The 12850-nt window shown below is 36.6% G+C and overlaps 3 protein-coding genes across 5 annotated transcripts; 1 reads left to right on the forward strand and 2 right to left on the reverse strand.

Annotated features, from left to right (window-relative positions):
• Positions 1-1013: 1013 nt before the first annotated feature.
• LOC107414875 (inositol-tetrakisphosphate 1-kinase 1) lies at positions 1014-2468 on the reverse strand. The gene has a single exon (XM_016023080.4). The coding sequence runs from the start codon at positions 2341-2343 to the stop codon at positions 1261-1263; it is 1083 nt and encodes a 360-aa protein (XP_015878566.3). The 5' UTR covers positions 2344-2468; the 3' UTR covers positions 1014-1260.
• Positions 2469-2701: 233 nt separating this feature from the next.
• LOC107414874 (protein FAR1-RELATED SEQUENCE 4) lies at positions 2702-6440 on the reverse strand. Of its 2 annotated transcripts, none has more exons than XM_016023079.4 (4): positions 6224-6440; positions 3410-5642; positions 3254-3307; positions 2702-3078 (listed from the first exon to the last, which is right to left on the reverse strand). In XM_016023079.4, exons 2-4 carry the CDS (start codon positions 5567-5569, stop codon positions 2914-2916), a joined length of 2379 nt encoding a protein of 792 aa, XP_015878565.3. In that variant the 5' UTR covers positions 5570-5642; positions 6224-6440; the 3' UTR covers positions 2702-2913. The 2 variants fall into 2 exon arrangements, with proteins under 2 accessions (XP_015878565.3, XP_015878564.3); XM_016023078.4 differs by having other exon boundaries at positions 3254-3310; positions 6224-6437.
• A 613-nt stretch (positions 6441-7053) lies between these two features.
• On the forward strand, positions 7054-12518 carry LOC107414837 (uncharacterized). 2 transcript variants are annotated; one of them, XM_048470603.2, is made up of 11 exons: positions 7054-7371; positions 7682-7740; positions 7844-7968; positions 8049-8143; positions 8661-8866; positions 9207-9415; positions 9570-9723; positions 10532-10685; positions 10759-10822; positions 11230-11295; positions 11417-12518. In XM_048470603.2, the coding sequence occupies exons 1-11, from the start codon at positions 7279-7281 to the stop codon at positions 11491-11493; spliced, it is 1302 nt and encodes a 433-aa protein (XP_048326560.2). In that variant the 5' UTR covers positions 7054-7278; the 3' UTR covers positions 11494-12518. The 2 variants fall into 2 exon arrangements, with proteins under 2 accessions (XP_048326560.2, XP_015878521.3); XM_016023035.4 differs by having other exon boundaries at positions 7095-7371; positions 9227-9415; positions 9523-9723.
• Positions 12519-12850: the final 332 nt, after the last annotated feature.

The raw sequence follows: 12850 nt of genomic DNA on the forward strand, positions 1-12850 counted from the left end.
TTTTAGTATTCTTTTAATATAAGTATATTGTTTAATGACGTATGAGTTTTCTCTATTGATATGAAATTAAACAAGTGAAAATTTGAATAATGTAAATATTGAAAGCTACAAAAAAAAAAAAAGACCCATATATATTATATTAATTTTGCTATAAAACAAATGCACACTTATACTATAAAATGCATACATGTGTGATTAATTCACGAGAAGAGAATATATATATATATATATATATATATATTTTCCTGAGAACGAGAAGAGAATATATTAACCTGTTATGTATAAATCTTGAACATACAGTTGAGATTAAATATAATTTAGATCGACATATTTTATAGGGTAGATATGCACATATTCTATAGCAAAACTAATATAATATAGAATTATTTTATTTGTATATGATCATGAGCAGGTAACTCATTGAACTTTAAAAGCAACGAACCTACCTACCTTGCCAAATACGTTTAGATTCCTACTTAAGGTTTCATGTCAATATCATACATGACTTATTGTACATATTCAATTAAAAAAGAGGTAAACACTTTTTTGATAGAATCAATTAGCAGTACTATACGCTGTCTTCACTTGACGACATGTATTATCTATGTAACAGAAGTAATTAACTTCGGGTGAAACAATTTCTAGCTACGTATATATATATACATATATACCAACCATTCATTCTTTGATGGCAGGACAGGATTCGCATTTTTCCATTCCCGGAATTATATATGGATTTGTAGCTGTGTCTTTCCTCGGTATTATCTTGCCAAAAAGTACTTCAATTATGTTGAGATAGATTAGAAATGTTCAGAAGGTAGCTAGACTTTGCCAAATAATATTACCCCGACAACACATCCACATAGATAGTACATGATAAAAGTAAAACCAATCAGATATGATTCTCTTAAGTTAATAGCGTGTTACTACTACTCCACCCAAAACAAAAACAAGAAGCTGAAACCTGAAACAGAATTGGTGCAGTCAAAGAAAAGGAATGAAAATGAGAAACATATGGAAACGTTTTCAGTGGCACTGGCACAGCCATTTGATTATTAAGAAGCAAAGATTTCTTCTTCATGACAGAGTTATCTCAAACTCCCTACAAACATAAAGCATAGGAAAAGAAAGCATTAACCAACTGATCCAATTTATGAGCAACTAATCTTGTTTCCGTGACTGTAAGCATCTTGTTGTTGCTGTTGCTGTTGTTGTTTTTGAAATCTTAAAGCAAGCATGCAGGTAGCTGCTGGGTGTTAATTAGGGTGTTGGGTGGCAACATTTAAGAAAGAAATCCGACAAGACTTGCTCGAAACAAGGCATCTTGGCAAAGCCGGGAAAGTAATTGATATCAATCACATAATACTTATTCTTGCTATACTGATGGCCGCTTCCGGAAGTGCAATCCCTTATCAAATCGAAGTTAAACAGCTGAAGCCCCAATGCCTGCCTCAAAGCTCTCCCCACCGCCTCCACAAAACCAACACTCGGCATTTCAGCCTTGTTTACATTCCCGTCATCCTCCTCACTCTGCGCTGCAGAATTTGATATGTGCGAGAATGCCAATAAGCCCACCTCCTCCGCCTCCGATGACAGTGATGTTGAAGATATTTGCTCCTCCTGTTCACCAGTAACTGGAGCTGGAGCTGGAATGTCAGGCAAAGACCTCCGCTTTACGCACTTTACATGGTCTCCCACCACGTATACCTTGAATACCACCCCTCCGTGGTTCACGAACTCTTGCACAACAATCGGAGTTGTCAGATTCTTCAAACCTTTACTGTTGATTACCAAATACATGTCGTGCGACCTCGCACTCCCATCCGCCTCTACCGGTTTCGCGATCACCGGCAATTTCATCCCAAACTTTAACAACAGCAACTCAGGACTCTTGAGACCTTCCGAGTCTTGAACCACCACTTGTTTGGGAACCGCCAAGCTCTCGCTCTCGCTTTCGCTTTCGCTTTCGCTTTCGCTTCCTCTTCCTTGGAGTTGGAGTCGGAGTTGAGGGATTTCCAACCTGCTTACCACCTCCAGCATGGAGACTCTGCTGTGGAGCCGCTCGATGCGCTCCGGCGGGTCGACTATGACAGAATTAGGGTACTTGGATGCATAATCCTTGAGCTGCTCATTCCAACCTTGGCCATAGAGTTTGTGGACGATGCAATGGAAGAATCCCTGGTCGACTATTGGCTTGCTGAGGTCGAGCGGGACGAGATCCACCCCTTTTTGCTTGGCCTGGTCGACCAGCGAGGGTTGGATGAAGGTCTGGACTTTGTTGCTTGGGAGAGCGTATCCTACGCGATACCGTTGGCAAATCGGTGTTGGTGGCGGTGCCGACATTTCTAATTGGGAGGCGAGAAAGGTTGGACTTTGGACTTTGGAGAAACAAATTCTGAGAAAAAGGTAAAGAAGCCCCTTTTCTCCCGCTATGAGTCTGATCGAATGAATTAGAATAGAATAAAATGAAGTGGCCTGGATGGATTGGGAGATAAAGGCGGTGGAATGAAGATTTCATAGAGAATTCAATTCATGTGTTTATCAACAAGAATCGAGTCTCCCAACATATAACCTCCCCTACAAAAATTCTGCATTTCTCCATGCTTAAAACTGACGCAAAGGAAGAATACAAAGAATAATACAAAATTAATACACTATTTTTAAAAAAATAAATAAATAAAAGAGCAAAACAAAACACAAATAAACCAACAACAGAGTTTGCTTTCTATGTTTCCAATATTTGAGTGGAAAACAAGGCCCCCAAACAATGCACGCAACACATAAAAAAACATTCTTTACAAAAGGGAGAGCTTTTCAAGTTCCGTAAGTTAACGAGGAAGTCGATTCTCTTGCAGATAACACTACCAAAAAGACAATTCTTTACAAAAGGAAGAACTTTTCAACTTTTGCAAGTTAGCGAGGAAGTCGATTCTCTTGCAGATGTGAGGAAGCCACGTTATGGAAGTGTCCTGATGCCACATTTTGGAACATTGTTGGTGCCATACCATGTAACTGGGCTGCTGTAGGCACCGGCATCGACATTGGCCCCAGCCCTGACCCTGGCACCACATTCTGTAACTGCATAAAAACAACATCCCAAAGTAAACCCCAACAATGCAAATATAATCTAACCATGCTCTTTGCTTGCAAAACAATCTATACCATCTTTCAACAAGTGGATTATAACTTTAAATCTTTTCCACAAAAATTATATCAAAGGCCCTAATTAAGATGGGATGAGAGCCTTGCATACCATTTGGTGAAAACCATCTTGTGTGCCAATAGTCAAAGCTTCTGGCTGAGGTACCTGCTACATGAAATCAAAGCCAAACTACTTTTAATGATCTCTGTTTCCCTCCATTCATTGACTCAAAACATTTTTCCAATACAAAAATGATTATCAACTAACCTTTCCTTTCTTGCTTGCATTAGTATTTTCATTACTTGATGACTCTTTCCCAGCCCCCCCAGCTCTCCTAGGGGCCTTGTTTGCTGTGGTCACTTTTGCATCCGAAACCTTGTAGTTAGGTGCATTGCTGCATTGATTCTCTTCATCAATGTTGTGGGCACCACATATTGCTCCGTTATTTGGTCTTGCATTACTCTCAACGGAGTTATTTAAACTTGCACATTGCTTCAATGCTTCCTTAATGGCACACAGAGCTATATTGTAACTCTCTTGAGATAGAGAACCTTCTTCACCTAGTATTATGGCTCGTCGACACAAATCATTAAATCGGCGGACCTTACACTGCACAACATCCAGTCTTTCACCAATTGAATGCCTGCTCCTGGCGGCGTTTGTCCATCGCTGCAATACATATTTGGATGGGATGCTGAAAATACCAGACATTTGGAGCACAACAATAGCATGCCTACAGAGATAACCTTTATATTCAAAGGATCTGCACGAGCAATATATGTCTGATTTTGATTCACTCCATTCCACTATATAATTCTGATTATCCTCAAAATCTTTAACAGCATATGTTGTTGTTGTCTCATTTTCATTTTCTTTCTTAAGATGACATGCTGCTGCTCCCAAAACCTCATCTTGGAATTTCCTAAAAACTTCATGCGTGTAAACTAGTGACATTTGTTTCTCAAAGGGCGATGGAGACTTCAATTCTGGAGTTTCATGCCATGCATCAAAATTTGCCTTAGCTTCCTCTTCATACCTATCTTCGAGAATTACCCTGTACTGCTCCATAAATTCTTTCAGTGATGTTTCCCCTTGGACATATTTGTCAAAAGAAGAGTTCAAACTTTCTGAACGGGAAGTTGTGGACAGCCCAGCAAAGGAGATATCCCTCATGAAAGTAGGCACCCAATGTATACGATCTGCATACAAGGACTGAATCCATTCAACCTGTCTAAGATTGAATCTATCAACCAGTTTCCACCATCTCTTTTCAAATTGTTCTTCTGACCACGACTTGAAAATACATTTATTAAACTTTTCCATAAAATTATCATGCCACATGCTCAAAAACTCGAGCTGCCTGGGTATTTTCTCCATTATATGCCACAAACAAAAGCAATGACGTGTGCCTGGAAAAACAGCTGCAATAGCTGCTTTGATGGCATTGTTCTGGTCAGTGAGTATTACTCTAGGAGCCTGTTCCCCCATTGCTATAAACCATGTTTGCATCAACCACACAAAAGTATAAACTGTCTCATCTGCAATCAGTGCACAGCCAAGTAATGTAGGTTGAACATGATGGTTCACTCCAATAAAAAGTACCAAGGGTATTTTAAACTTGTTGGAGAAATATGAGGTGTCGAAAGAAATCACATCACCAAAGTTACAATAATCTTCCATTCCTTTGGCATCAATCCAGAACACATTTCTCAACCGATGTTCTTCATTAAGATCAACTGCATAGAAGAATTTTGGATTCTCTTCCTGCATCTGCATAAGATGTGCAAGGAGAAATTGAGCATCCCCTGCTTCTAAAACCAAACTCCGCCCTTTATCATGCTGATTTCTCAAATAACCTTCCAAGCAATCGACATTTTGGTATGCGCCGAACAGCTTGGATACTGCAGCTAAATTTTTCCTTCTACGTATCCTAACATCATTCTTAAGTGGATCTGAATTTCTATGGCTACGGAAAAAATGGGCCTGAGCTGGTAATAGCTCATGATTGTGCTCCTTTATGAAACTATAAACATACCACTTTCCATTTGGCTTTCTCTTAACATGCATGCTTGCTTTACAACCAATTTTAGGAGAAGGACGTGGATTAATAGCATCATCAGACTGTTGCTTATTTCCATATCTTATGCAAGAAAATTTTGCATCAATAAATTCCCTAGAAGCCCTAGACCGACGGCTGCTCAACTTAGCAGTGCCAAATCCCACGGACTTGGCATAGTCTTTGTAAAATGAATATGCAGCTTCATGAGATTCGAACTCCATGTCATCATGAGGCTCTAGAATAGGATTTCCCATGATGACATTAGAATCCATTCCTGTCGTGGGAAAATTCAAATCCACTGCACATCCACCATGCACTTCACCTCCAACACTGCTGATAATGGGTCTAAAGTTTTTCATATGTTCCATAAATGTTGTACAGAATCTCCTCCCATGGAAAGAAAATAAACTTTAGTCTCGCTGATCCCATTACCAAGGTGTCCTAATATGATATGAAAAAGAGAGCATATTAGGAATGACTGAATATGATTCAATTTCCATGATCAGGCGAATTACCAAAACATAAAACATATAAGAGATGATAGAATAATATATAAAATACAAGCAAAAGAAAACTAATACAATTTAGCAGACACAATTAGGATTTAGAAGGGAGGAGAAAGTAAATATTAAACTCGCAAAAACCATTTAAAAAAAAAGAAAAAAAAAAAAAAAACAACAACAACAACATTGTAAGTGATAAGGAAATTTGGAGTCTTTGCTCATAAATTTGGTTTAGCAAACTTTGTCTAACTCCAGCTAAGTCTCATCAACCCTAACGATGGACATCGAATGGACTTTAATCTCAACGTTAGCCAGAGAAGAAATATGACAAACACAAAGCAAAAAAAATAAAAATAAAAAATCATTCCTTTGGAAGCAGCATAGAAAGACAAACATACACAAAATACATACGAAAGGCCAAATCCTTTTTTTGTTTTGTTTTTGGGCTTCCTTTCGTTTGTTTCTTTTTAAACAATCAATAAATTGTTTCTTTTTAAACAATCAATAAAGTTTCCATACCTTGGAAACTGAATAGAAACACTATTCCACCGATCCAACACTGCTTCCAAACTTGTGGCCGGACCCACCGCCGGAAGTTTTATCAGAGTCGTTCTCTCAGCTTCTAAGAGGAGCCAACGCACACTTTGCCTGGCTCTTTCAGAGTTGCGCCATTTTCCCCTTTCTGCGTTTTTATTTTTCTTTTTATTATTATTATTATCTTTTGATGAAAATTTATGTGCGGGTTGACACAGAAACTGAGGATTTGGATCCCTCCTTAAGACGACACCGTTCTTGTCGATATGTAAACTAACAGAAAAAAGAATAACCACAAAAACCTATTTTTTATTTTCTTTCAATCTTAATATCGAAAACCTTCAAAATTTGCATTCTTTAATTTTAATTTTTTTTTGGTAAATAATATAATGATTTTTCATGAAAAAAAAAATTTAATATTCTGCTTTTTCTTTTTACAAAAGCATTTTTTTTTTTGGGGGTTATAATACTAAATGCTTATTCAAATAAAACATTCTCACTTTTGATAAAAATAAATAAATAAATGAATAAAACATTATCACTCCATCCAAAATAAATTAGAGTAGTAGTTATTTTTCCTTTATTGTCTAGGCGTAACTGGTTAAGGCAGCAAAGTTGGGCGCCACGGTGGGAGTTGATTTTAATTTATTTTTTTTTATTTTTTTATTTTTTGGGTTTTATAATTTTATGATGTAGAATAATTATGCTTGCTCCGGATTTATGATTCTATGTTAACGGGTTTAGCAATTGAAGCGACCAATTTCATTTGGCTCGAAGTTGATATTTGAGAAACATAAGGAAAAGTGGAGAACTCATTTTATAAAAAATAATAATTAATAAAATAAATAAATAAATAGGAAGCAGTGATTGAATATTAATATGATGCGTGCATATATAGCAATTAGCAAGTTGCATGCGTGGAGTGCCGAAAATCCCAATTCACACACTGTCCCACTCCCACACAGACGGTACGGACGGGGTGAGGTTTTGATTTGGATCATCAGACGACTCGCTGCTGAGTGAGTAGTCAGAAGAAAAGGATGAGCAGCTTGGCTCTGCTCAAGCGCTTCATCCCAACCTCATTATCATCGTCTTCCATCTACCCAATTTCCATCTCCTACATCTCCGCGCGTGTCAGTTGCTGTCCCTCTCTCTCTCTCTCTACACGCACACACACACACACACACGCAAGACATAACACTTTTTGCAATAAAACAAAAAGCTTGGAACTGAATATCTTATCTGAATTCCTTCATGTTTGGCATTCTATTTTTATTTTTATTTTGTTTCATGAAATCCTTGACTTGGGTTTTCTGGGTCTTGTGTTCAGCTTATTTTTCCTTTTCCTTTTGTTTTTTTTTTTTAAATATAAAACACACATTTTTACTGGGAATATCTATGGATGGATAATCTGAAGATGTCTTTATTGTTGGAGTACTGCAGAATTCAGCTTCGGCCTCACTTGCTGAAGATGAAGCTACAGTTGTGTGTCCTATTCCTAGGTGATCCTTTACTCGTATGATATTCAAATTTAACCCATAAGGTGCCCAACAAGTGAGAATCTCCATATCTCTTTCCTCAATTATTATATCCTCTTTACTGCAGGGAAAGCCCTGGATTTTCTGACGGTCTTCATTGGGCTTTGGCTGGAAAGGGTGTAATAGTGAAAGACAAAGTCTTTCGGAACTTGCACTCTTCTGAGCTTCAGCAACATGGCGCAATCATTTCAGGTAAATTGTACCTTATATTCCATTTTCTATTTACTTCATTTTAACTATATTTTGCACTTGTTTCCTTTTCCCCCTTCTAGAGTCTTTGTCAGGACTTCCAGTCCGTGTTAGAGGACATGTCTTTGGAGAGGCTTCGGAAATATCGAGGGCGCAATATAGTAAACTCCTAAAGCAGGCACGTTTCTACTCCTCTTTGGCTTAAATATCTTCTTTCTTGCTCTGCTCTCTTTAGATCAACTTTGAAGTTTCCATTACTTCATTTTATGTCTGTAATGTGTAATCATTTTAAGGAATAATTGGTTCAGAATTTCCTCCAACCATTTTTTACCTCGTTTCTCTAAAGCATTTTGTACTTCTGGCCTCTGGGTAAACTTTATAACTTAGTTTACCCACAATGGCTCTTAATTCTGTATGTTATATATGGCACAGTCAGTTGTCCAAATATTCTTGTCCCGTCGGATGCTTTTGCCAGAATCTACTGTATACTGTATCCCTATTTGTAATCAACTTCATTAAACTTAATTCTTTTGCTTTCTTCTTCTGCTTCTTAACATATTGGTCTAACATCATTCTCACCCTTGGTAGTACCAGCCTGGCAACATGTTTAACCATGTATACCCATTTGTTGACAAAATACCTTTGCTTGTCATTTTCTATACATAAATATGCTATCTTTCATTTGTTTTTACTAGGTCACAAATCACATATCATCCATCTCAAAAATTTTTGTTCATGATGGGGCAATTGGTTTATCACCAAAATATGATGCTAAAGTTCGTATTATAAGTGATAGTCCTTCTGCTGTGTTATCACTCTCCAATATTCTCTGGAAGACTCCGAGTCGAGCAGTTTCACATGACTCTTGTCCTTTGACACTTTACGTGGCTACTTCTATAAGGTATTTAGCGTTTCAGTTTACTTATTTGTATGACATATTCAGCCAGATATGTTCAGATGAACTTTTAAATTCTATGCATTTCAAAATTCTAATAAGATTTCTATTTGTTAATTGAGTTTGCTTATGTTAAATTTTTGAAGATTGAGTAAATGTGAATTTTTAGTTTTATCAGGCTAGATGCTTCCTCTGATTTTGGTTTTTGCCCAAACTCATTTCTTTGTTAAGTGGTCGACTGATTTTTTTGGGTTAACAGGTGGAATTAAATCTACTCTGTTTGAATCATTTATTTCTACATATTGATTTTAACTGTTGTTATGAAAAACCAAATAATGTTGTTCAGTGTTGTGTTATACCATGCAGTCCAGATGTTGAGGAGAGTATCAGTCTTGGATCTCAAGGAAGTAATGGATTTATCGTTGCCGATTTTGAGAGTTCATCACTTGTTTTATGTGGTAAAGCTTTTGCGGATGCAAATGGAACTAAAGAAACTCTTTCTGCCTTGTCTGCACCTATCATTTCTGCACGGGGAGGACTTCCTCTATCTGCAAGGCACAAATCTTTTTTCATCTTTTAAAGAAAATAAAAATAAATAAATTAAAATGTTCCTTTAGTAAGCTTTATAAAGCTGTTTAAATGTGGAAGTTGCAAACATTCAGGCTTTCGGTCCTTGTTGATTCTGTGGTTCTTATATTTGCACCTGAAGATACCGTTAGGAGTTGTGCGGATCTGTTACTATCTGCAGATGCTGGTGTAATTCTTTCATCTGATGGGGTTGCTACATTGTTTCCAAATGGAAGTCCTGGTGACTCAAATCTGTTCAAATTGCCAGCTGCTGTTATCATCACATCTTCTGATAGGTAAAATATGCATGCAAAATATTGTTCAGCTCCTTCCTGTATTCTTTAAAAAGTTATCTAGCTGAAGTTGAGATGGTGCATGAGCCTTCCTTGCCCATATAAACACACAGTGCCAATGAAGGTAGGTGCGACCTCAGGTTGTTGGTAAAACTCTGAAGAGACTTCCATTTTCTGATACTTTCATTATGATCTTTCTGTGACACATTTAGTCCATAGCTCTTGCTTTCTAATGTACCAATATCATATTTTTTCAGTGCTATGTGATATCTGTAAATATTGTGGGTTGAAGACGCTGCATGATCCAGTCTTTAAGTGATTCTGCCTTTATTTCATATATGCCTCTATCCATACCAAATTTACTCTCCTGTTTATATCTGAATGAAAAAATTTTGTGAACGAATTTCCTTGTTACTAAATACTTTCTCATTTTCCCTCATAGGTCTGAATAATGTAAAATTCAATTCTGGGCCTCTAATACAATCTTCTAAAGACTCATTCCGGTGCTATTTTTCTTGCTTGTTTTGTAAAACAATTTATATTCCCAAGTTTTTGTACTGAATGATAGTTATATTTCAATGTTATTAGTTCTCCTGTAAGTTATGGTCTGATGAAGCTGTTTATTATGTGGTGTTTTAAGTGATTATGCTTTCTTTATATCCTTTATTCTTTGAAAAGTTCTGTTTTGTTCTTTTACTGCTTATATCTGCATGTGTAAAAATTTAGCCAATATCTAGATTTCATTGCCTACTTCCATATCCTACAGGGCATTTATATAAAGAAATTGCTACATTTTCCTTGTTTGAAACAGTTCCGGTGTAATCCCTTTGGTATCAAAGCTCTCCCCTGCCCAGGCAGCTTATCACTTCCTTGCTGGTTATCAGAAGGGGAAGTTCATGCCTGCATACAGCAAAGGACCTTCGTCCTTTGATGCCTTGGAACTAGCCAAGGCTTTTCTCTCCAAGGTCAAATATAAAACTACTTGATTAATTTGTTTTACTTGTCATGCATTTTTGAATTTGTTATCTTGTGCTGCAGCTGAAAGAGAATGAAATCTCCTCCTTCCTAGTTAATGTTAGTGGAGCAGAAAAGAGGCTAACTGGTAAGGAAAAACTTAATGACATGAACTCTCTATTACATTACTTTTTGTTTATTCTTCTTTTTTTCCGAGTGGTTTTTTCCTACAAAGTTACAATGCTATGGTGATTGGTACACTACCGAAGTTAAAAGTTTTAGACCTCGTTGCATATTTACGTTCAAAACTTATGCAAGTGTAACATCATTCTTGATCTAAACAGTATATACTTTCAAAAGGTAGACCTAGTTGGTAGAATGCTTTTTGGTTATTCTTCTTTGTTTCCAAGTGGTTTTTCCCTACAAAGTTACAATGCTATGGTGATTGGTACACTGCCGAAGTTAAAAGTTTTAGACCTAGTTGCATATTTACTTTCAAAACTTATGCAAGTGTAACATCATTCTTGATCTAAACAATATATAAATATTATTTAGGTAAAGATTTCATCAAGTTGGTAGAATCAGCTCTGTCCGAGGACATCCCACCATTTCAAGCTAAAGGTAGCTATGTGATTCTCGTCTTCTTTCTTTTATTTTTGGATCCATGTGGCGGTCTCTTTCTAATTGCTAATTAGAATATGTAGTTCTAACTTCAATGGATTATTATATACATATTTTTCAGGTAGTGATCTTCAAAAGAAGTACAAGAACTTTTTATCAGGAAAATTCCAAGAACTGCCAGAGGAATTCTCATTCTGAGACTGTTGAATTACATGCCCCTGCAATGCTTGGTGCCTTTTACGTTTGCTTACTCCTCTCCTGTTGGCCATTAACAAAGCCATGAAAGGAGAATGTCAATGGCATAATTGGCAACAGTGTATTGTAGGTATGGATCATGTTTTTCATTCTTGCTGCTGCAAGGCTTCATTTCTCCTGTGCTTTATCATCAGCATGGCATGAGCACTTGACTACATGGTATATGCAAGAATCTGCATTTCAAATAGTTGCCTTTACCCTTTGCTGTTGGATTACTAGTGAAGAAGGATCATGGCACTTGACAATACGGGACATAGAAAAAAGAAGGTGAAAAGGAGGTAAGCCTGAGAGGAGCATAAAAATAAACAGCAAAATTTGATAATACATAAAAGGTTAATGAGATGAAATTGGCAGAAGAAGAGAAGAAACAAACTGAGAGAGACAATATGGATAGTTTTTAACCTAGTACCGAAATGCGCCGTGCTAGTGCCAGACATATGGCATTGTTTTTGTTATTTTTAAAAACCTTGTGATTTTAGTAATAAGGTGGTTTTTTTCTGCATGCAAACAACACCACAGCCCCACCATCATTATAAAAACCAGAGAGAGTTTTGTGCATTTTTTTGGAGCAAAATCAGTAGAGAAAGGTGGCAGAGGGAAAGTCAGCAGAATGATAAGTTAATAGAGTAGAGAAGGGGACAACAACCAACCAAACATAATCTAATCATGTGGAACCCCCATCTTATAATACATAATAATGGAAGTAGGCCATGTTTCTGTCGGAGTTCCTGTTTAGGTTGTGTTGGTTTTAGAGCTTGTCAAAACCAATAATAAAGAGGGCAAGCTGCTTCTCTACTCTCTTTGAGTCTCCACTTGAAAGAATGACGATGTTCTGGGGCCCTCTTCAACTCCTTTTATTGTTTCTGTGCAAATAATTTTGAGTGTTCTTCAATAACTCTTATTGATCTTTACTGATTACTTAGATTGGTACATACGCAATTTAGACTGCACTAGCTGTTGTCATTGTTGCTTTGCTGTCTATCAATATCCTCCAATTTGTACCTAATAAATGTTATTAACTTGGACTGTTCAAAACATAAATGTGTTGAAAATCTCAGCATCTGCAGTTTGGCTCAAATCCACCATAAACGTCATTTGATGCCTTAACAATCACACTATTCAATCTAATTTTATTTTAACTTTTTCATTATTATAATTTTTTTTTTCTAGTTTATAGACACTTGATTTTTCTAATTCAAAATACAAGTAAGGGTATTACTTGGGTTTGGATTAAAATAAATAAATAAATAAGTATATGGTTATAGATAATTTTGCTTTTTATAATTCAAAATTCAAACAA

The sequence above is a fragment of the Ziziphus jujuba genome, chromosome 8 (assembly GCF_031755915.1).
Source record: "Ziziphus jujuba cultivar Dongzao chromosome 8, ASM3175591v1".
NCBI lineage: Eukaryota > Viridiplantae > Streptophyta > Magnoliopsida > Rosales > Rhamnaceae > Ziziphus > Ziziphus jujuba.

Bases quoted from the DNA above. Each gene is read 5' to 3' on its own strand.
- LOC107414874 (XM_016023078.4), bottom strand. From the start codon at position 5,569: ATGGAACATATGAAAAACTTTAGACCCATTATCAGCAGTGTTGGAGGT. The intron at 3,311-3,409 runs GTTAGTTGATAA...GATTTCATGTAG, and splicing joins ATGCAAGCAAGAAAGGAAAG to CAGGTACCTCAGCCAGAAGC. The intron at 3,079-3,253 runs GTATGCAAGGCT...GTTTTTATGCAG, and splicing joins AAGATGGTTTTCACCAAATG to TTACAGAATGTGGTGCCAGG.
- LOC107414875 (XM_016023080.4), bottom strand. From the start codon at position 2,343: ATGTCGGCACCGCCACCAACACCGATTTGCCAACGGTATCGCGTAGGA.
- LOC107414837 (XM_016023035.4), top strand. From the start codon at position 7,279: ATGAGCAGCTTGGCTCTGCTCAAGCGCTTCATCCCAACCTCATTATCA. The intron at 7,372-7,681 runs GTCAGTTGCTGT...GGAGTACTGCAG, and splicing joins TCTCCTACATCTCCGCGCGT to AATTCAGCTTCGGCCTCACT. The intron at 7,969-8,048 runs GTAAATTGTACC...TCCCCCTTCTAG, and splicing joins ACATGGCGCAATCATTTCAG to AGTCTTTGTCAGGACTTCCA.